The sequence below is a fragment of the Crocodylus siamensis genome, chromosome 3, assembly GCF_052110815.1.
Source record: "Crocodylus siamensis isolate JL-2025a chromosome 3, ASM5211081v1, whole genome shotgun sequence".
Taxonomy (NCBI): domain Eukaryota; kingdom Metazoa; phylum Chordata; order Crocodylia; family Crocodylidae; genus Crocodylus; species Crocodylus siamensis.
In genome coordinates, this window is record NC_143397.1 from 81380316 (window position 1) to 81403888 (window position 23573).

The 23573-nt window shown below is 40.1% G+C and overlaps 1 protein-coding gene across 2 annotated transcripts in view; it reads left to right on the forward strand.

Annotated features, from left to right (window-relative positions):
• PTCH1 (patched 1) overlaps positions 1-23573 on the forward strand; it is a 78804-nt gene that overhangs the window by 7831 nt on the left and 47400 nt on the right. For both annotated transcript variants that reach the window (XM_090038605.1, XM_090038604.1), the window contains exon 2: positions 322-514. In XM_090038605.1, the coding sequence (XP_089894731.1) occupies positions 322-514 (193 nt within the window). The remainder of the gene's footprint in view (positions 1-321; positions 515-23573) is intronic.

Consider the following 23573-nt stretch of genomic DNA (forward strand, 5'->3'; position numbering starts at 1 on the left):
AAACCTGGGTATTGATTTATGAACAGGAGACTCAGCTGCCTACATGCACGTCTTAGTCCACACTGCTGTGTCTGGTGCCTGGAGGGCAGCTCCACAGAGGCATGGGCTGCAGTCTTTGGCCAAGGTGTCTTGTCCAGGGTGCAGGTTGTCCTCTCCGTGTCCCCGCTCATATGGATGCCATGAGGCTCCTGGCACTCCTGCGTGAAGATGTGATGGTGCTTGGAGGCAGCCAAGAAGGAGGAAAAAAAGCATGCCCACGCTGTGCATGTGGGTGTCTGTCTGTCCCAGGCTCTCAATGGCTGCCCTTTTCTTGCCTTGTAGGGGAAGGCGACTGGAAGAAAAGCACCGCTGTGGCTAAGAGCGAAGTTTCAGAGACTTTTATTCAAACTGGGCTGTTACATTCAAAAAAACTGCGGCAAGTTTTTGGTTGTCGGCCTCCTCATCTTTGGGGCTTTCGCTGTAGGATTAAGGGCAGCTAATCTCGAGACCAACGTGGAGGAGCTCTGGGTGGAAGGTAAGACTTGGTCCCTGCTCTTGGGAGCCCCTTCCCTTTCCTCTGTGCCCTCCTTAGCACACCTCAGGGGATCCAGAAGAGATCTTTGCTGGGATCTTATGGAGCCCACTACTCCCCCCAACCACTCCAACCCCCTCAGGAAGGTCAAGGCAGCAGTTTGTGGCCAGCCTGTCACCCAAGCCAAAAGTGTTGGCTACAGCAGCATTTCTCAACCCGTGGATCAAGACCCAAAAGCGGGTCGCATGAATATGTGAAAGGGTTGCGAACACACTTGAAAAATACATAAAAAATGGGTTTTCCTTTAGAGGAGGAAAAGAAGTGGGAAACCATGGATTTTTCCCTCACAGGCTGACAGAGTTGCAGCCTGCCAGGGGCTGCCTGGGGACACAGTGTGAGGCTGGGGGCTAGGGTGGCCATCAAAGAGGACAGTCCAGTTGTCCTCTTGATATGAAACCGGACACCTTTATGTCCTCAGAAGAGAAAAATAGAGGACATAAAGGTGCTGGGTTTCGTATCAATAGAGGACAGAGCAGCAGAAAACTGGGATGCCCTCTACGGTGGCCACTGGTCAGGAGCAAGGGGCACTGGATGGAGACAGGCGGTTGGTGTACAAATGGGTCCTGGTACAAAAGAAGTCAAGAGACTGGCTTAGATCCATTTGCCAAAGGTGAAGTCCTGGTGTCATTAGTTTGCATGTGGCCTTTATATATATATAAACATTATTTTATTTTATTTTATTTTTAATGTGGCTAGCAGCCACACGGAGGTGATGGTGGTGGTGATGCGCGGAATTGACGGTTGCTTTCGTGAGTTGGCTGGAAGCCAGGTGCAAGCCCACAAAGAGGCTGCTGCGATCTGGTCAGGTCGGGGCGGGGAGGCCTGGGGAAGGTGTGTGAGAGGGAGGGAGGCTGGAGGGGCTCGCTGGCGCTGCGCGGGTTGTGCCACCCGACTGCGTGCGCGGTGCCAGGGCGGGGGCCGGGCCGCGGCCGGGCGCGGGACGGGGGCGCCCTGGCAGCGCTGCCCCCGCGGGAGAGCGACGCCCGCCCTGGCCGCAGCCCACCCTCCGCCCTCTACCCCTCCGCCATTTTGCAAAGCGCGAGCGCCCCGCGAGCGGGTGCGGCGGCAGGCGGAGCGTGATGAGCGCGGCTCGGCGGGGCTGTGCGCGTGTGTGGTCCTGTTTTTTTGGACAGCTTTCAACGGGGGGGGCATCTGTCTCGAGGTAAAAAAAAAAAGAAAGGGAGGCAAAGGCAAGCAAGGCTGCAGCGCCTCGGGGGACGGCTTGCAAAGCAGATTGCAGCCCCCCCACAGGTGGGGGCCGCCTCTCCTGAGGGGGCTTTTTATCGTAACTATAGATCCAGCTATTGCAGCCAAGGCAGCAATGTGTGACCAGTGGAAGTGGTGTTTAGTTCTATTTGCCAAAAGTGAAGTCTTGGTGGCATTAGTTTTCATGTAACTTTAAAAAAAAAAGTTGCCTGCTGGGGAAAAGTTTTGGGCTGACCCCAAATCCTCCTGACTCCCCACGCCTCCAACCCTTTTGGGCCCTGATGCTTGCTTTGGGAATGCAAGAGAGGTCAAGGGTGTCTATCTGGATTTGTGCCCATTGCAAGGAAAGAGGTGGCTGGAGCCTGTCAAGGTGTTGTTTTTTTTTTAAATTATTTTTTGTGTTCTGGTAAAACTGGTGTTTGCTTCAGGTCAGATTCTTCACGCTGCGTTGGTGTTAATCCAGACTACCTCCGCGGACCGCGGGACTTACTCTGGATGTACGTCAAAGTAGCTTACAGCAAGAATTTGGCTCATAAAAAGTTAATATGGAGAATTGCAGAGCCAGTCATTACTGAATGGCTCTGTGTGTGTTGAGAAAGCAGTGAAAGGAAAGTTACCAGCAGACCATGGAGGTAGCCTGTCTTGCTTTATGGATGGAGCATGGCATATGGGACCAGACTCCTTTCCTGCTAACCTTTCTGGCAAATGTCCCACTGAGCTTGTTGGGAGGAGGATGAGGTCTGTGGAGCAGTCTGTGAGGGTAAGAATTTAGTTGCTAACTAAACCTACATATGCATGTCTGTTGGAGCAGCACCAAGTACAGTGGGTCCAATCCGGCACCCCCTGCTCAGCTGCACGATGGTCCAAGATGAGAGACATGCACTCAGCAGCGGGGATGTCAGTGCAACCCATCAGCCATTGCTAACCTTCCTTATTATTTCCGCAAACAGGTTTAGTACAGGTTTTTTCTTTTTCTTCTTTTTTTTTAAATCTCTTAACCCTTTGTAAGATTTGGTTGAAGCATTTAAAGTCAAAAGTTCCATGGCTTTCATGTCTCTGGTTTTTCACAGATAACGTTTGATTGTGATATCCTGGAGCACTGTTTCTTCTGTGCTCCAGAATATTTAGCATCTTGATACTGCTGTAACTAGTCTTCACCCACTAGGAAGGGTGGTCCCATCTTGTCCCACCTGTTTTTTCCTGATGCCTTAGTGTCAAGAAACTGCCTAATTACAGCACTGACAGTTTGTATGTGACGTGCCCATAGTGGAAACATGTTTCTTGTGGAAAAATATAATTTTCAGTATAGCCTCTTGGTTTAATTACTGCTTTGACCTCTTTTTATGTCATTATTGCTTCATGGAAAATAAATATTTTCCCCAGTATAAAATCTAGCCTAAATAGACCTCAGACTTTTCATGTGTACATGAAGTTATAGTACAGTTGGCTATATTATGAGTTGACCTATCAAACTTCAGATTTATTGGGTTTAGGTTTCATATCTGAGTTTAAATAATGTAAACATTAAAACTCTGAATTTAGAAACCTCTGCATTCCTAGATTACTGAAAAGTTAGTTAATTAAGATGAAAGAATATTCTTAATTTAAATTAAATTAACTTGTAGTCTTCCCAGACTACCACCCCATGACCATCAACAGATATGTCTGGCTAAGTTTTGTGTTTTCTCAATAGAGACTATATAAATGTTCTGGTCACGAACATGGGTGCTATACAAATAAACCAAATGAATAGCAGTTGCATATTTCTGTGGTTAAAAATATAAACAAAAGAGAGGGCAAAGTGAGGAACAGAGTCAAGAGAGGCATAGCAAGAGGTAGTTTGGAAAATGCTGTTCCTACTGTGTTTGAGTGTTGGAAACTGATGCTCAGATACCCAATCCCTGTATGTGTATGTGCGTGCACACATAGCCCTAACTCCTAGTCTGCCAAATTCTTATTTATAGTACACAGTGTGCAAGGTATTGTACCACCACACAAGAAGGCACAGTTTCCTGCCTCTTGGATCTTAATAAAGCTCTTTGTTAACAGGTAGGAAGCAGAATTGATCTATTTATTAGAGATCTTTTATTCTGCTTTTACACTTTGTTTAATAAGACGGTTTGAATGTACAGAGCAGCATTAGCCAAATACGGTGAATTTCTTAAAATAGATTTCCTTGCCAGTTGCAATAAAATAAGTTGTATTTTGTTGCTAAAACTTTTTAAAATGATTATCCCAAAAGGAGTCTCTAGTCTAAATACCAACAATTAATATGCTTTATGTACAGTAATGCATTATGTACATTCTGTACTTGATGTACAGTAATGCATTTCTGAATACCTTGGGACATAGAAGGTAACATCCCATTGAAGCTTGCTAGGAGTAAACTATTGAAGTAAAAATCCTAAGTCAATTAATTCATAGAGTGAAATTTGAATGAGTTTTAGGATCTTCTAGATTCTAAGATAAATGGTTAGTACTGTATGCTTAAAGCTATTACAGCTGAAGTATTTATATAAGAGTTGCAAAAACCCACCTGGTGGGCAAGTTCTCAGAGAAAAAGAAAAAGAAAAACAGCTCTTAAAAGCTCCTCATTCTTGCAGCTTTCTCTCACTAGTCTCCTTCCTTCACAACTTGTGCCAACACACTTGGCCTTCTGTGTGCCTTCTGGTACCAGAGTGGCTTTCCCCTGAATCACTTCTTGGCAGTAACAGTATCTTAGAGGAACTTTTTTTTTCAACTCCATTCCACTCTTGCTGCTGTCCAGGAGTTGTTCGTTTATGTCCCACTGTCACACTCCTTCAAGCAGCTCCATAAACCCCTTTGTCCAATAGGCCATCACTGCAGATTCTGCCATAACTGGGACTCTCCCTTTTATTAACTCAGAGCTAATTGGAAGGAGTGACAACACCGGGATTTTTTTAGTTTTGGGCTTCATGAAACTTTGTTTTAACCTAATGGGGACACAGACACTAGGACTTTTATATAACTATGAACTGCTATCTGTGCATGCTGTTGCAAAGGACTTGGCTTTTGAAAGGAGTTGTACATATCTCGTCAGCAAGGTGCCCAGGTACCACTCGGTGGGGATTGTAAGAGTCTTCATAAGAGAAGAGATGGATAACAGGCATACAGCTTTTATATGCTGTGGAAGTAAAATGTATTTGCCAGTTTTAAAGAAAGAGTTTGATGTTTGAAAGTTGAAATATGACTACTATTAAGGGTTGAAGGAGATTATAAAAGGGGCGAAATGTTCTTCCTCTTCTTGACCTCTTTCATTCCACCTTCATTTGACTGTTCTACCTTGCTTGCTTTTTTTCCTTTTCATTGCCCCCCCACCTCCATTTCTTACCCTCCAGTTAGGAGATTACAGAAGAGGCCTCAATATTCAATGCAGTGTCCACGCTAGAAACAAGAGAGATCTTGCTGTTCAGAAAAGAAGGCAGCAGTGATACAGGTGATCCTTTTGTGTCACAGGAAAATGACAGGTGCAGTGACATTTTGTGTCACAGGTGCAATGACAACCATTGTGTAAGGCCAGCTGTGTCTGATATGCAGAGCTGTTCTGCTTAGGCTGGAGAAGGGAGGGAGTTGGCTCAGCTACCACACAGAGAGCTCAGCTTCAGTACCTGGGGCAAATCAAGCTCATTCTAACCACAACTGAATCAGCATTGACTGTGCAAGGCAGATGGATATAGCTTGCAAAGTAAAATCCCACAGTGCTGATCAACACATTTTCTTTAAGATAAGCTTGCCCTAAATTCTATCATGAGATCAGGCCCTCTCAGAGGTCGAGAGAGGCCCAGGCCACTTCCATTTTTTGAGGCTTCCAGTATATTAAAAAATGAAGAAATGCCAAAACAGGGTTACACAAATTGTAGTATATTTTAAATGTTACATTTAACAAATTAATGCTTTTAACACAAAAAAACCCACATTTATTTGTAATAAATGTTCCTTTAAGTCTAAATTTGGGCTCTCCCAAAGTGAATGAGAGGCCCGGGCCAAATGGCCCTCCTGGCCCCCCCTGTGATAGGCCCTGCATGAGATTACCCCATCTTTGCCACTTCAGTGTGGTAGGAAACCAACCTACCTGGCCATGGGGTGAAGGGTGGAAAACAGAGTGAAAGGAGCAGACTAACACTGTACCCAGGTTCTCAGGTTACATAACCTGACACACCAAACTCAGGTGCAGTTGAAGGCAGGGGTGCTGCCTTGCATACTGTTTAAGGCATCAGTTAACTTTACACTATTGCTTGTGGAGGAACAAGGACAAGTGGTAACAAAGATCTTTGTGGGTCTGTGGCTGCCAAGGAACACCTCCCTCTCAGTGAACCAAGTCAATGTAAGTTTTGTTTGAATACAGACACAGAAATTGGCCCAGTCAAAACTATTGTGGCTTCCATGCTTTTTGCCTATACTTTCCCTACAGAACCAGAGCAACTTCATTTTAGTTGTGCCTATGTTTTGTATTACTGCCTTGATACAAAGTGGAGCAGAACTTCCTCTGTTGCTAAATCCCAGCAGCATGCTGTAGAGCATGCTCTGACTTGAGGTATCTTCTCTATTGACATTTTACGACCACTGGACCCTTCCACATAGTAAAAGGATAAAAGAGGATTTAGCTCTGAGAGAGCACAGAAGGCTCTTTTTTTGGTTCATTTTATTTATATATTTGGTAAATGGCTTTCTGGTGGTGGTGGTAGTAGTAGTAATAATTTTAAAAGCTTTTAACAAATATTTAACGTAATCAGTTTGACTGCAGAAAATTGTACCCAAATTCAACACAGTATTAAGGTTCCTGTGATACAGTAGCTCAGTCTGTAAACTCCCACTATCTGATATTAAGTTGATTCTCCCAGTAGGTATAATGGGTCACTGAAAAGTCTGTTGTTTATTGGAATAAATGTAATGTCTCCCGTTTTGTCTGGAAGAATTGTGTGCTTCCACAGTGCCTTTCAGAAGTAGCAGTGGCAAAGTCATGCTAATATTACACTATTATCTTTCAAAGCAAAGATCAAAATTGTGATCAAAATTGAAGAATTATTCTGCTAATGCTTCTATTTTCAAGTTTGACTTCAGTGTTTAATGCTTAAGCTAAATGTACATTTATGTGTTAAATGACTTTAACTCCTGTTATATTTGAACTCTGATCTATTAAAGTGTTAAGTGGAAATGGATAAAAGGCTTTGCTTACACTGGAAATATGATTGTAGCCTCTTAAATTTAAGCTAAATCAAAGGACATTGGTGCCCTTAACCCAGTCAGTACAGCTGAACTTGTGTTCTAGAGAAGCCAGGCCTCAACTGGGCATAGAAGCTGAACTACCATCTTTTAGATATCACTTGTTTAGATCAGGGTTGATGCACACTTATAAGTCCATGTGAGAAAGCATGTACCTTAAAAGATAAGGTACATTTATCTTAAATATTTTGGGAATACTGAAAATACCACATGTGTGGCTACCATTTACATCATTGCAAAGATAAGGGGTGAAACCCTGGCCCCAGTGAAAATGATGGCAAAACTCTCATTGACTTTAGTGCTGCAAGAATTATACCTGAGATTTGTACAAAACCATACCAGATAAGTACAAATGCATTGCTACACTTTGTGCTCTACCTGGTTCATGAATTACAAGAGATCCTGTTCTCTAGTACTGGTACCTTTTGAGTTCTGAATTTGCTGAAAAACTGATGTAGTTTTTGTTTGGGTGCTTGCATTTAAATATAAATATTTTTTATTTGTTGAGTTCCTGTAAAGCCAGCTGGTTGTTATTTCTAAACATTGCACCTTATGGTTAATGTTTAGGCCAGATCTGCCCCTGTGAATCCATGCATGGAGTGGGGTTGCCTCTTTTCTTCTCTGATAGTGTATATGCAATACAGTGTCTGTATTTGAGAGGAAGCTCTGATTGCTCCATCATCTACCCCATTCACTCTCCTGTATTCCAAATGAATCTTTGTGATCCAAGGAGTCCTGAAGATGGAGGGAGTTTCTGCAGCACAGTTGCTGCAGTAATCCAGGTATGCAGTAAAATAGTTGAATGCTGCATTGCTTTCCTTTGGGTTCCTCCTGTTGAGCAGCTGGAGGAGGTGGACCTCCTGTTGGAGTTACACTGCACAAGGGGTTGTTAAAGGGGCCAAAGCCACACCTAGTAAATGGCTTCTGTCTCTGTGCAGAATGGGTCACTCTTTCCCATGGGACCCTCAGCATCTAGAGGTTTTAGAGGATTGGTCTCTCAAACCTAAGGCCACCCTAAGTCCCTTCCAACAGAGAAGGGAGGCTTCAGAGGAACCTGTGCAACTCTTAAGTTCTCTTTTACTTTCCCACTTTTGACTTTCCTGTTATTAAATAGAGTCCCTGTTATTAAATACACTTTGTTGTGGCTCTCTGAAATGTAGTAATGCTGCACTGGGCAGGCACGTAACAATTCTTGACCCTTCAACAGGTTTAAAAACTCGTGCATGCAACTGGATGTTTCAGTTTGTGTATAACTGTTGGGAGGCTCCAAAATATGACAGCTTCCAGATGTATGAACCCACTGATCCTTTTGTTTAGATTATGCTCCACAGCTGATGCCTAGATTAGTGCTGGCTGGACGAAGCTATGGGAGATTTGTCTGGTTTCCACAATGCCATGTTTATATTTCATTTGGATTTCTCCTTCAAAGCTGACCTCCTTTTGACCTGCTAGAGCTGCGTCCACTAGGATGCTAGCTTTAACTTGTCTGCAACTGCTTTTCTTTTCATATCTAATGGAGTATGTTCTCAACTTGATGCTCATGCGCTTACATGCATGACTCCTATTAGCACAACTGAGTTACACACTTAAATCCCTATGTGTCCAGATGCAGCTGTGCCCTCAAGAGTGTCCTCTGCCTTGCACCCTGGAGTGGGCAGAATTTGAGAATATTTAGTTTCATTAAGGTGTTGATGTGGAGATATGCCTTGTGGAGATATGGAGATACTACTTGCTAGATTGTTTCTCTTTATAAATGGAGCAAAATTGATGGTTTCCAGGCTTTGCGCAAGATCTCTAAAGGAGATAAAGTATGAATATAAGTTACTAGATGAAGTTGATCTTTTTGTATTAAAGATGCCTGAAATAGAACTGCCTAATTATCCCTGTGTTCTATCTATTCCATATATGCCTCCTAAGTCAACATAACTATTACAGTAAATGTCATTTTCATAATCTTCCTTATTCATCTTGTGCACCTCATAGGTTTTCTTCTTTCTCTGTCCAATCTCATCAGTCTTTTCACTCCCAAGAGTTCTTTCCTCCATTTGTATTTGTTGGGAGCTGCATCTGTAAAGCCTGAAGGGACAATAAAACTCCTTAATCATAAACTTGACAGCACTGCCTTAGGAGCTTACTCTTCCATCAGGAATATTTAGATACACAACTTGCAGTACTGTTTTAGAGGCCATCTGAGTAAATTGTAGCTAATAAGTTGAGGGGGCAGCTTTCTTAAAGGGTTTTTTCTATTGCAGAACCCAAAATTGTGAAAATTGTACTCTATTGAAAATGTATAGTGTATGAAAAAAACTACTTCCTTGCCCAGTTCTTCTGTTATATGAAGGAGGATAGGACAGTTCCCTCCTGTGTATAAAGTGATATATGCTAAGTAAAATGATAATTAAGAATTCTATGCCATGTTTATCAATAGTGTCACACTGTGAACTCCAAATATGTTAAACCAGGAATTAATTTGGCCCGTTGCATACTGAATATTTTTAAAGAAATTAGTCATATTCAGAAGAAGCTGCTTTCAAATAAAACACCAAGACAGAAAGTGTTTCTTGGTTTTACAGTACTCACCTTGCTTTTAGGGGTAAAAAGCTTTTCTTTTAATAGGACAGGTTTAGGTAAAACTTGTGATATTTGTTTTTGACCAGTGGTATATTGATTACTTTCTCTATCCTGAATTTTTGCAAAAAATGAGTGTAGTAAAGGCCCTTTATGGAAACTGCTGGCTATATATACAGTTGGATGAGAGAAACACTCTCATTTTTTTTCTTCAATGAAAATTCCTGCTTTAACTTGGTGTTTTGCAAAGTATTAGGTATTCCACGTCTCAAGGTCAAAATTTATTGTGGGATGAGGGGTGAGGAGAACCATAACTTGAATCCCCTTGAGCCGGTGGTTGCTGCTGTTTTAGAGACTTACTTTAAAACTCCACTCCAGCCTCAAATGTACAAGCCATCATTGTATATTTGAAACGTCTGCATATTCCTCATGTGTGTCCAAGCAGGAGCTGATATTTTAAGGCACATGTTCAGTTGTGCACCCTCATGTACTTGAGGTTGGAACCAAACTCTTTGGTTGTAACATGTTCTTCCTTTCTTGATACGGACATAAATTAAAGAAACAGTCTTCTCTTGTTTGCCAAGCAGATATATTTGTGATTTTCGGTCAATAACCAACAGCTAAGTGCAACAAACTAGAAATGAGCACTGTTAAGTCAACTTGTGATTCCTTCCCCCTCCCCTCCCCCCCCTTTTAAAATCATTGCTTAAGGGCTTCTGGCCCCTGGCTCAGGAATCCTGCCCAAAAATGCCAGATGTATTACACAGTCAAGTATTGCAATGTAAACAGTGTTCTGTGCCATGAGAGCAGGGTGGTCCATCTCCTACTTTAAAAAAAAAATCCCTCTACTCTGAAATGAGCACAGTAGTTGTAGTGTTATTTGTGTTTTTGGCTGCACAGTCGGGTTTTTGGAGCTGCAGGAGCACAGATAAATTCATACTCTGGACTGCTAGATAATCACAAAAACTGAGATGCTGACAAGCAAGATGTGGCTTGGATGAGACTGCTATTGAATGGTTGTAATATGTAAAATATTAAAGAAAATTAAATGAGGCCATTGTTGACACTCAACTTTTCACTTTACCTTATTGCAAACAGCAGTCTCTTCCTCAGTGGAAGCAGAGTGGACAAAGAATGGGAAGTAGGGAAACCAGAGGTATGGGGTTCTTCATGACCTCATGCTGTGTAATGGAAAGCCTAGGTGCATTACTGCATCTTCTGGATGTAGAGCTGCCCTCATACTTAATTAAATGCCCTCTGGGTATATTTAATACCTTCCAGTGTGCTTACCTTCTCCAGATACGTTGGTGGGTATGGGAAACCTTTTCTCACATTTTTCCCCTGTGAACATGTCTTTTCATAGCACATTAAGTAATTAAAGAAAAAGATAGAGATTCCAAAATTTTGTTCTGAAGAAGAAAATTGCCACGGGTAAAGCAGCTATCAGATTTACATATGGATTATCTGACACATCTCTGGGTTTTCATAGCTGCTTTGGGTGTGTACAGAGAGGAAGCAAGTTGTAGGAACTTTATTGTGTTTGATAAATCATATTTAAATATCTCCAGGAATAATCCAATTGAAAACAACAATTTAATCAGTTCAGTGCCATGGCTTTGGGGAACAATTCCTTCAGAACAAGGAATTAAGTCCCAGTTTACCATCTTCTCTTCCCATTGCCACTGCTGTTACATAGACAAAGACCCACTGCAAACATAGATGTAAATTTTAATGTTGCCTTTTAACTTTTTCTTTCTTTTATGAAATAAAAAAAGAAACAAGGCAGCTACTTAAAGGATGTTCTCCTTTGCTCCCTTTTGCTGGAAAGTGTTTCTTGTGGACTTACCTTGTTTGATTCTCCATTCAGGCCTGATTCTGATCCCGTTTACTCCAGTTTTACCCCAGTGACTGGTTTACACCAGTACATGTATATAACACAATGTTTAAATCCTGATGCTATTTTAAGAGGTAAATAAGGGGAAATATGATGCTGAGCCACCAACTCACAAGATTAAGAAACAAAATAAAAATAAAATGTTGAAGATTGCTTCCTGCCATAGATAAAAGCTGGCAACTTGAGAGAATTGTGATCTGGCCTAAATATCTATTAACTGCTCTTTCTAGAGATTTGGGGAAATAGGATGACCTTTTTTAAAAAAAAATAGGCTACAGTTTCACATGGCTTGCAAAAGAAATCTTTCTCCCTTTTTGTTTCCCACACCAATTGATTTATCATTTTGCTTGCAAGCAGACTTAGAATGTTAGGGCAGGAACACACTCACTTTTTTCTCGTAACTTTTTTGTTGCGGACCGAAACCAGTTGACTTGAATAAATTTTTCTGTGGCCTGAATGAAGCCAGCAACGTGGAAAAATCTTGCCATTCAGGGCCGTCTGAATGTACATTTCAGCCACACAGTAAGCTGTATTGGTAGGCAGTGGACTGCTAAATACAACCATTTTTCGCAGCAGAGAGTTAGACAGGTGATTAGCATAATTAGCACAGAGTAGGCTATACATATGGTAATGCTAAGTGTGTAAATGCCAGCTGCGGTGTAAAATTTATGTCAGGGGTCGACAGGGCTGTGCGAAAGTATTGTGTTACAGCTGCAGGTCAAAGCCTCCATTGCTTACCCCCTTTTCTCTTGTTGGTGAATGCGCTAAACAGAAGAGAAAGACAGACAGAAATATAACAGATAAGGCTTTGATTGAACAGCCCAGTTCTGTGCAAGAGGGACTGCTCTTTAAAAAAAAATACACACACGCACACAAAACAAAAAAAGTCCCTTACTTTCTCTATAGATTTTGTTTTGCTTCATGCAGTCTACAAATGTGTTTCTGTCTTTGTGCTATGTCATTATGATTGGGGGTGGGGTGGGATGGAAGCTTTGCAGCAAAGGATAAGAATGTCATAGTTGTCATTTTAAAAAAATCTTGAATTCATCTTCTTCCCTTTCCATTTCTGCTCCCAGTTGGATTGTTTGTTTGTTTTTGTATATGTTTCTCTAACATCCCTGTTAGGTATTGCACTTACAGGGTTAGGAATTAAATAGTCCTGAAGGTGACAGCATTATATGTAATAAAATCTCAACAGTGCAACTATCTTCAAGCTGCATGACTGGTTTTAGAACAAGTGCCAAAAAAGTTCCTCTGTGGTTTTGTGTGTGGGTTGCTATACTTATTCCCCAGATTCCTCCCACCTCCTAAACCACTAAATTCTTTATAAATTAAAAATGATAAATATAGGTTCCTTGTTTTAAAGGAACGTAATGTTGGAGTGCACACATCTTTTTAAACAGCTGATGGGGAAATCTGTAAATCTCTTTGTTGCCGTAAACTGTTCATTCATATATTTCACATTTGCAACTTTTTCTTTTGTATTTTTTTTTGTAGTCAGCTATAAGGAGTGGTGGTGTTGACAGAATATAGTTCACACCACACTGACCTTGTGATGAAACTTCCTCACAGCCGCAGGGGGTCCTTATGAATCAGCCCCTAATCCAGCTAATCCTGATCGCAACAAAATCATGAAAGTGGCTCCCAGTGATGTGTGTTTCCCTGCACAGATGCAGAGAGAAGGAACAGTGTTGGAAATAAATCAGTCCAGCGTGATGTTCCTCACAGGCTGGGGGAGCCTGTGTGTGAAGCTGGGGACTTCCATTGTGTTCTGCCCCATGCGGCCTCAAGTGGAAAGCCAATGAAAAGAGGACTTGGCTATATAATGGTGAGAATAGTGTTCAGAGCTGAGAGGTGATGTCAGCTCCACAGAAGCTGAGAGAAGGGAACTGGGGTTAATGTTATGCAACAATCTGAATGCGCTGATGGAGAGCGTACGTTGCAAGTACCCATGTTGTTTTATGTGGATTTTAGGAGTTCTTAGCTAATTGAACAGAATTTAGGTGTAATAAAATCTCCTATATTTTGGATACAAATTCCAGTGCTGTGGTAGTGGCATTTGTTCTGTTTGTTTTTAGAGTATGAAACTACTTTCTAAATAACCAGAGTAGATCACTCTTGCAGCATGACAAGATTTGTTGCAGGGAAAAATTCCCTTAAAGATCAAATTAGCAAAAAAGTAGGAATTGAGAAGGTTCCCTTCCTCCTGCTATCCCCTACCCCCCCAAGTCTTTTGTATTTCAGAACAAACTTGGGCCATATGTTCACAGTCACAACATTTCTAACAAGAACTTCTGACTCTGTTCTGTTTAAAATCAAATGTACTCTCCTTCTTGGTGTGAATAGCAAGTAAGCTATGAAAAATGGGCCTCTTGACAGATGCAGCACTGTCCTGGGAGCTGGTGGCCAGTAAGAAATATCGAGATGGGGGGAGTTGTGACAGGCAGCAGGTTCGGTGCTGGAGGAGTGCTGACCTGACCTGATTGTGTCCAACAGTGAGAGCAGTTCTGCTTCAGTGCAAAGCCATTCAAAAGGAAGCTGCTTAGGCAACAACAGATGGTACAGCAAGCAGCTGGTAGGGAATACTTGAAAGAAACTGTACCCTGTTTCATAACATGTTCATTCCTTTCATTTTTCTATATGTTAGTTTTGCTGTCTCCTAAAAACACTATTTGGAAAATGGTCTCCCCTAAAATGTTATGCTGGATGTTCTTGTTCTGCATAGATGTTTTTTTTTCCTCCTTTAAAAAATCCATTTGAAATTTGTGCTACTCTGTGGAAAGGTCCCTGAGAGTACAGATGAAAAGACTTAAAAATGCTGCTTTTAACCACACAGGAAAACAATTACATATTCGGGGAAAGGGCACTGGGAGGTTAAATGAAAAGTTGGGTCTAGAGGAAAGCTGACTGCTGTGGGACAACACAGCAAATTGTTTTCAACCTATTATCCAGCAGAAGCTCTTAGACAAGTTAAAGTAAATTAAATCAATTATAGTCAGCTGTCTTAAAATCATTAGGCCAGACCATAAAACCTTTACTCACTTTTTTCTCAGGCAAAACTCCCAGAAATTTCTATAGGTATTTAGACTGAGTAAGGACCTCAGTGTTTGACCTTCTATTTATAACACAAAATGTTTGCTTAAATTATTCAGAATTAAGTATTATAAGGGGGAGCTCCTCAGCTGGTGTTAATTGTCATAGCACCATGAAATCAATGGAGCTGTAATAATTTATGCTTGATGTGAGTCTCTTTCCCTGGTTTTCAGTACATTGGAGATGAGAGTTCTTTATTTCTCTGTAGAATTTTCCAAGCTAGGCAGCAGTTAGCTTAGGCTTTTCCACCTGACAATTGTGCCTCTGCTCTGACCTGAAGGGACCACCACTTTGGGAAAGAGGATAGTTCATTTTCTATGTCCATTCATTTCTCATCGAGACCTTCAACAAGGTTACCAATTGTGATGGTGGATTTTATAATATGGACACCTGCCCACTCTGAAATGGACTGAGACCACCAACTCATTTCACATAAGCTATCAAACAGCTGTCAGATGGTAAACAACTTGTGGTCATTATTGTTCCTGGTTGGATTAGAACCAGTGACCCAGAGGTGAACAGCTCCATATCCTGTTACCAAGGACATATGTCCCTGCTTGGTAAACATCTACTGAGTTTTAAATTTAACTGGAAAGTATGAGTAACTCTAAAAAAAAAAAAAAAAAAAAGCAGAAGAAAGCACTTTTATAACTTATTTCCACGCTTCTTTCATTATTTTTGCAGTCTCTTGTATAGTTCTTCCTGCCCTTTTTCATTAGAGAGAAACATCAAGTCAAGAGATATCAGAAAGCATAAGAATATTAAGTTTATTTTATTTTGTATAAAATGTAAAACAACTATTTGCCAATGGGAAATACAAACATAGAAAAGTAAAATGAAAGCATTTATTTTAAAAAGAAAAATGTTCAGCCATTAAAATTATGAACATTTTCAAATATGCCCTGAACCAATTATTATTGGGCTGCTTTCCTGAGTCTGCAGGCAACTCAAGTGCCTTTGTTGCTACCTCAAGATCTGTCAGACTTCATTAGATTGAAAACTGTCCCTAATCCTGTGCATTTTAATTCTTACTATTCATGACCCTGTATGCACTAGTGAAATATGTAACATGAACTTTAGAGTTAGTAAATACTGGACTTCTGAGTAAGAGGAGTACAATATAACCTTTTGTGACCTAAGCTTTTATCATAAGGTAGAAGCCAGGAAACAAAGTGTCATCTTTTGAAGCACTTGAATGCAAGGTTACAATATTATTGATTTATGCTATTAAAAGAAAATTGAAGCTTTGGTGAACAACTGAAGCCACTTGAATCTTTCAGCATGGAAAGCACATCAAGTGACATTATACTCTCTCTTTATAAATCACAGCTTGTTTACTGTGGCATTCTGTGTAATAGCAGGCAACAGACTACAAAGCTTAGGGAACTCATTTTGTCATTTGTTTTTGATAGAACAGTTCAGACTCTCCACGCCAAGCCTTATTTTGTGAAATCATATGGGTGAGCAGAAAAATCAGTACAAAGACAAAATAAGAAATTTGAATAATGGCCTAGTGGATTCAAAGGTGTATGCTTCATTTTATGAGAATATTGCAATATGCCTCACAATACTTTATTAAGATTGGTTGTTTGTAAATTTACGCTTGGAGAGAGAAGTTTTAGCATACAGACTTCTAATAAACATCATAAACTAAAGACAACCATCTAGCAAACTGTAACAGAAAAAATAATAAACCTGTAGCAAGAGAAAATACTAGCTATCAGACAGAAAGTGGCCACGGTAGCACCACCATCTACAAAACAGGCATCCAAACCATACTAAGAAGGACATTGTTTCTGTTTCTTAAGGACCAACAAAATTGTTGTTGACAGTACTTACATGCTGGCAAAACTAAGATACAGTAGATGACATTAAAAAACAGAAGGAGCAATATATATAAACGCCAGGTACTAGAGACACTTCAGATGCCAAGCCAAAGGCTACCAAAGAAACTGTAGTTTGTAGTTTAAGAATAACTATTTATTTGATCAGAAAACTATTGTGATCAGAGATAAGCATTAATCATTGTCCAGGAGGAGGCAGGATAATCTCACCTAGCAGGGAAATACGACTCTAAACTCAACTTTTCTTATAGAGGTTTCTGTATTGCTTGGGGTTAGTTTAGCATTATGTATTTGTATTTACTTTTGATTACTAATGAAAAGGAAGATGTCACTTGGACTTGTTACTGACCCCTGCTATATGACAGGCATGAAATTTTACAAACCTAATACACATGGCATGACATGACATGACATGACATGACATAACATAGGCCAGGAGATGAAGGTCAGTATGGCTTATTGGCATGCGTATGAGTCACACAGGTATTATAAAACTAAATAAATTCATTTAAATCAGGTTCACTTTGCTGCTACTTGGAAACGGTCTGAACATTATCAGGTGAATGCTTTGGAGGGAAAAAGGAAACACAATCAGGACAAGATAGGAAAGAAAGAGGAAAACTAGAGTGCACCCTTATCCAGCAGCCACAAAACAGACTTGCGAAATGCATGCAGTAGAAAAGTGTTCTACCCCTTTAAATTGGGGAGGCCCTGCCCTACGAGGATGGTACTTGTGGATGTGGTCACACAGCTGTTTCTCAGCCTGTTTAGTGAGCTTTCCTTCTTCTCAGGGCAGTATGTGTCAAGGGTATAATTTTTCAAAATATGTTTCTGACACTTATCAAGTTGTGTTTTCCTGTGTCTGTTTTTACAATATAATCCCCACTGTTTAGGTCATGATACATATCACAAATTGCAGGCAGTGGGTGTTGATGTTGCACAAACAGTAAATAAAAGCACTGTAAGATCCATAAGAAGACATTGAAAACTAAGTTGTGGGTTGTATGTGTCTTTGAATTGAAGATTCATGAGAATTGGGATGAATAAAATGTACTTAGGATCTTGGGGACTTGTGCTATGGCAGGTGGATGAAGTTTCAGTGCTTTATAAGATGACAAACTGGAATCTGTAACCTACAATGTTCTAATAATAGAGATTTTCTACCACTTACTAAAAATGAAAAATTACCATAAAAATGTGATTGGAAGGATGAAAGAGGTCAATTCTCAAGGAAGGATCATCTTTGGCTAAACCAGCCCAGATAATTGTTTTTCTGGCCTGTATTTAAAAACTTCCAGTGATGGAGATTCTGCAGAGTTTTTAAGTAGTCTGTCCCAAAACAATTTACAAGTGTGGGGCAGAATTTTTTAACTATAATTTTATTTTATTTTTCAGGAGGGAAGGGATGTCCAAGTGAACATACCCTCAAGAGGGCAGGTGATCAGTGCCACATTTTCTTGGATAAAACACGGGTGGGGGGGGAGGGTTCCCCCACAAACCAGCTAGGAGAAAGTTGGGTACACATTATGTGCAAAAAATACTGTTCTCCAGAGGTCCAAAGATTTGGTAATGGAGGAACAGTGGCAGTGTTAACTGCTGTGGTTCTCAGAGCTGCTCTGGGAGCCACAGCAATTTAATACTGCTACCACTACCCCACAATAAAATCTCCAGACCCTTGGGGAGCCCCCCAGCACACTGACATGGCACTGTGCACTGGATCAAGCTAGCATGTGGGGTCAGTCTGTGACTGAACCCAGTGTGTGGCCCCAGCTCTTACAAGCCAGATTGAGCCAGTGTGCAGCCCCAGCCCCAGCATGTGACTCCAGCCCCAGTGCACAGCCCCACACCTGACATGATAGATCAAGCAGAGTCAGTCTGTGGTTGCACCTGGTCTGCAGTCCCAGCTCTGCAGATCTCAGATTGCAGATACTTACTGTATTCCAAGCTAAAATCTTTTTTCCTTTTTGCAGCCTTCCAAAAGCGGGCTGTGTGTTATGTTCAGGGGTGTGCTATATGTGAGAAAATATGGTGCTTCCTAACAAATTTAACATCATGTATGTGTCTCAGGTTGCACCTGCGAAAAATAAAGCATGCAAAATCATTAGTCATTTAGGAAAACTTGTCTTCACTGTCCAAGTTATGCCCTTCATATCCGTATACAAACTTCTAAGGAATTATTTTTTCCCTAGGTCTTGGGCTTAGAGAGGTCTTTATGAGAGGGTAGGCAGTTGATAAAGACATTTCCAATGCAGTTGCATGCAAGATAGCTATCAAATAGTTAATAAAGACAGTGCATTTATCTGAAAAAAAACACCTCAGCCTATATGCTGTACTGTAATTCCAATCATTTGAAATGAAGTGTTGCATGACTTCCTGAAATAGAAATCTTTTGTGCCCTTGAATGATAAGGTAGACAGCAAATTAATAAATAGTGCTTTTGGCTGTCACTCATTCTGTGATTTAGGGTTGAAGTTTGCTAGTGTAGCAGAAGTTAAGCTTATTCATAAAATTACTCTATCCAGAGGGAATTCCACTTTCTAGTAGCAAGTTCCAGAGTGCTTTATACGAGTATTAATATAATATTTTATAAATGCTTATGAGAAGGATATAGCTAATACAATGAAGTGTAAGCTAGTATTACTGAAATGAATGTAAGATCAAAATTACATAATCATTTTGAGACTATTAGAAAGTCACTGGAAGTCTGGCACTTAGGCAATTTCTAAATCAAAACAAATATAGGACTGTAGTTGGAAAGAAAAGTGTTCAGTTCTCCTGTTTGGGAAATGTGTGCCAGTATTTTGAAGACATAGGGCAAGGTAGGACAAAGTTTAATTCTATGTTGTGTGCTTCACAGTTAAGGTATACTAAAGCACTTTGCAAAGTGGTGACTGAGATACTGGGAGTGTGGCTCAAGGGCTTGGTAATGGGATACAGAGCCTTTCACCTCTAGGTCATTGGTTCAGAGCTGCCTCAGGTTAAGAATGACTAAAACTTGTTACCACCTGACAGCTGTTCTTTGGTCTGTGGGGAATAAAGTTGATGATCTTTTTCTAGTTTTCAGTGGACTGGTGTCCACATTCACAATTAACACTCTCTGCAGTCTTGTGAGAAATGGACCAATGATTTAAGATCTGATCCTGCTTCCATTTAAGTACGTGGAAAACTCCTATGCACACAAATAAGTGCAGGATCATGCTCTTAATGGGCATGAAGACTGAATTATTCTGTACTAATAGGGATGATCTCTTGAGGTCAGATCTGAAGTAGCCTAGTAGGCTCTCTGAGGATAGTTTGTGCAGCCCTCTCCTGTGCTGTAGCTGTCCTGTTGATGAACAGTGGGCTCCACTCTTCAGAAATGCTAGCCTGGTATTTTTCATAAGAACTAACATTTACATAAAAATTTGTCTTGATGTGTTGCAGGTAGGAGGAAGATTCAGGCAGTGTGCACAAATTTAGCAGGCATCCTGTGTTCAACATTAGCTCTTACACAAATTCCTGAGCATTAGCAACTGAAAAGTTGGCCAGAATACTAAATATTATTATTCAGTTGTTTTGTTTTGTTTTGTTTTGTTTGGGGTGGAAGAGAGGAGGATGGCTGTTTGTTTTTGAAGGGAATAGTATTTTATTTCCATGGGACAGCCACCCAGAATCTGATGACACCTGTAACATCACACACACTGTGATGTTGTATTATCACTGGCCGTGAGCCCAAGCTCTGATTTGTAATTTAAATCTGTCTTCTAGCCTGGAGGTAATAGTGCTACCAGCTCAGCTACACAGCCACTAAATCATAGGGAATCATGTAATACAAGGCTAGAATGCCATCAAGTGGTTCTGTTGATATAAAAAATTATGAAAATGACAGGGCTTTTATCACTCAAACATCCAGTTGGAATATTTTTTCTTTCGATATATTTAGTATATTTCTGTATGGTTTATTGATTACAAACTGTGTCATTATTGCAATGTGCTACTGACCTCTTTATACAGAAATAGGCTGAACTCAATAATGTTCTGAGGTTTCTAAAAACATAGTTGTTGTTTCCATCATAAAGAGCAATAGTGCAGAATAGGAAAAAAGGGGAGGGAAGCATAATTTTCATGGCTTAGAGAATTTTTCATAGTGTGAATGGTTTTGTGGGAATTTTCTGACCCATGCAGTTCATGGTTATAAGTAAGGAATGACAAACAGCAGAGTGTACATGTGTTGGGAGGTATTGGCAAAGCTTGAGAACATAATGAGGTTGAAGGCTTCAAGTAGACTTTAATGGTATTTTTTTTATGGTGGCTCTCTTCTAAGAGCAGCTGTAGACACTTAAAAGGCAAGGAGAGAATAACTGAGGCTGCAGTAGTAATAAAAATAATCATTTGGGTGATTACAAAGGTGTTAAAATCCATGGGCTTGCAGCCCCTAGTATTGTTTTTAGCATTCACTTAATTAAAATGAGAAAAACAAATAGGGGGTGAGGGGGGGAATCCTTTACTTTAGCATTTTTCTCATTGTTCCTCACAGCTTTTGCTGTACAGATTGGCCACATATATAGCAACTTGTTTCCAATAAGTTGTCACATACTATCTTTGACAGGCAGATTGTTCCTTTTCAACTGAATTTAGAAATACTTGTTACATTGTTAGAATATCTAAGACACTGGCTCTAAATTATGTGTTACTCCTTTTGGGAGATGAAAAATACAAAATTAAACTTACCAGGCAAAATAAGTAAATGGTGAAATTATTGTTTAACAAGAATGCTGCCACGCACTGCGTTTTCAACATCCTAGAATATAAGTTTGCCCTCCTGATTACTTTTTTGTTGTTGTTGTTCCTGTATTAAATGCAAAGAACAAATGGTTCCTTTCCTAGTGACTGGCTGGTGTGATGTAATTTTGATTAGCTAAATCTGCTTGTTCAGTGAGGTTAATATAGTTTGACAGTACCTTGATTAGGAAGCAATAATTTCTGTTGATAGTAAACAGTTGGTCACTTTCAGCAGAGATGAGGAATGTCCTCTTTTGTCCTGCATTTGATTTATCCTGGTGGATAAAATGCTAGTTACATTCCAGTGGTAAAGTGGTGTATTCATGAGTTAGTGGAAGGGACATAGTGTGTAGTGATATTAGTAAATATTTATATTGAGGTAGCTCCCATGGCTCAAAGCAAATTGGGATATCACTATGTTTGGTGCTATAGAATCACAGGGAAAAAATAAAATCTCTGTTCTGCAGAGTTTGTACTCTAAATAATTCTAGAAAAGAATACAGACTGACTTTTTTGTAGAAGCCATAGATTATCACACACAGAGTATCATTGACACCTATGCAAACTGAGTTAAATTGTATTAATTTATCATGTTGCCCTATGGAGGCAAAAGGAAGGATGATCATTAACCTAATGAAAAGCATTAAGATGTTATGAATAACTTCCATTAGAGCAATTCTACATCTTTGATGTATGGATGGATGTGCTAAGTAGCTTTTCAGTTTAGATCAATAATTTGGAGTACACAGATTGGTTTGTATTCACATTTAATTTTTATTTAGTGTGAAATACTAAAAAAAGCGAACTAAGTATTTTTCTTGGGTTGTATTCATTGTACATAGTTTTGTGTTACTGACTTCTTGGCATGAATTCAAAAGGTCAACAAAATATTTCTTGTCTCACCTTACTAGCTGGTCTGCTAAAAAATGATAAACTAATCTAAGTCTCAGATCTGCAAGGCAGTGATTGCTAATTGTCATAGTGACCTGGTCATTTTTTATAAGATATGATGGGAGGTAATCCTGCATGTGGTTCATGCGGAGCTTTGCTCATATATTTATTTCTCAAATGAGCATTTGCTTTTCCAAACTAAGTATACTTTGAGAGCGAGGGAATCTATGTTCCATTGGCAGAGAATTAAATTTTCACACCCCTCTTTCTACTGGGGCATACCTTCTTTTACTGGACTTCACTGGAATTATGTGAAGTGAGGTCTTCCTCTCAGCATAAGCTAAAGGTATTTGAGTCTATCTCAGACTTGCTTACAGGCATCCAAACTAGTCTCTAGCACATGACTGGATACAAACCAGTCTCCAGTTAATATACACATGGTTAACTTATAGCAATGCTGATGGCACTTAAAAATTCACAGACTTTGGTGGGAGGACACACCCAGTGCCAAAGTGTATAGAATTAGGAAAATGTAGAAACTAGATCAAGACTTGATGATTCATGTTGCTTGCCTATAAAATATATTAGGCAGTGCATATATATATACTCTAGCTGAATGCTCTGCTTTTGTCAGCAGGACCATACTGCTTAGAAACTGCCTTGTTCCTTTTCCCATCCTTGCAGTCTTCTGTGGTGAGGAAGATTGAATGAATATGGCTGCTTTTAGAGTCTGTCAGCATCGTACTCCTTTCTTCCCTTTTTCTTTTCTGCCATCTCTTGCTGTGGAGCACACAGACCATGTGGCCTTACATGTAAATTTGGACCATGATTTCTTGCATTAGCACAATATGAGGCTATTGGACAGATAGAGTGAATGGTCAAGTTAGGCAGGTTCTTTCTGTTGTACTAGAACTGGGCTCCACTATTTGTTGTGAATCTAACCTAATATTTTTACTTCTACCTAAGGCTTCAGAAAGTGCTCTTACTCATTTACTATTTCCCTCCTCCCTCCTTTTTTACTGAAGAGAAACATTTCCCCTTCTGCCATTGCCAAATTATTTAGGAGAAGAGTGTAAATTGAAGCCATTTATCTTGAAATGTGCTATTGGAGCAGACTGTTTATACAAGTGTAAGGAATTGTAACATAGAAATATTTGGTCTGGTCTGCAAGGAAAAGGTTTCTCAATTTGTTTTTTTAAATTTCTACATATGGAATATTGGCTATAATGTAGAAAAAACATGTGTCCAACAGACTCTGATTTACACATGTCACGGTTTTAGTACAGTTGAGACAATGGTTATTTTTTTAATGGAGAGCATTTTTTTTGTTAAACTATTGGATACATTAATTTAATTTTGGCTTGTAAGTTACTTCAGCTGAAAACCAACTACAGTGTATTCCATATATATGGGAAAGTTGTTGGTGACCTGTGAATTTTTATATTGTGAATTCAGAGAAAGTTATTGTTGGCTAATACAAAGCTGTAAATATTTGTTTGTC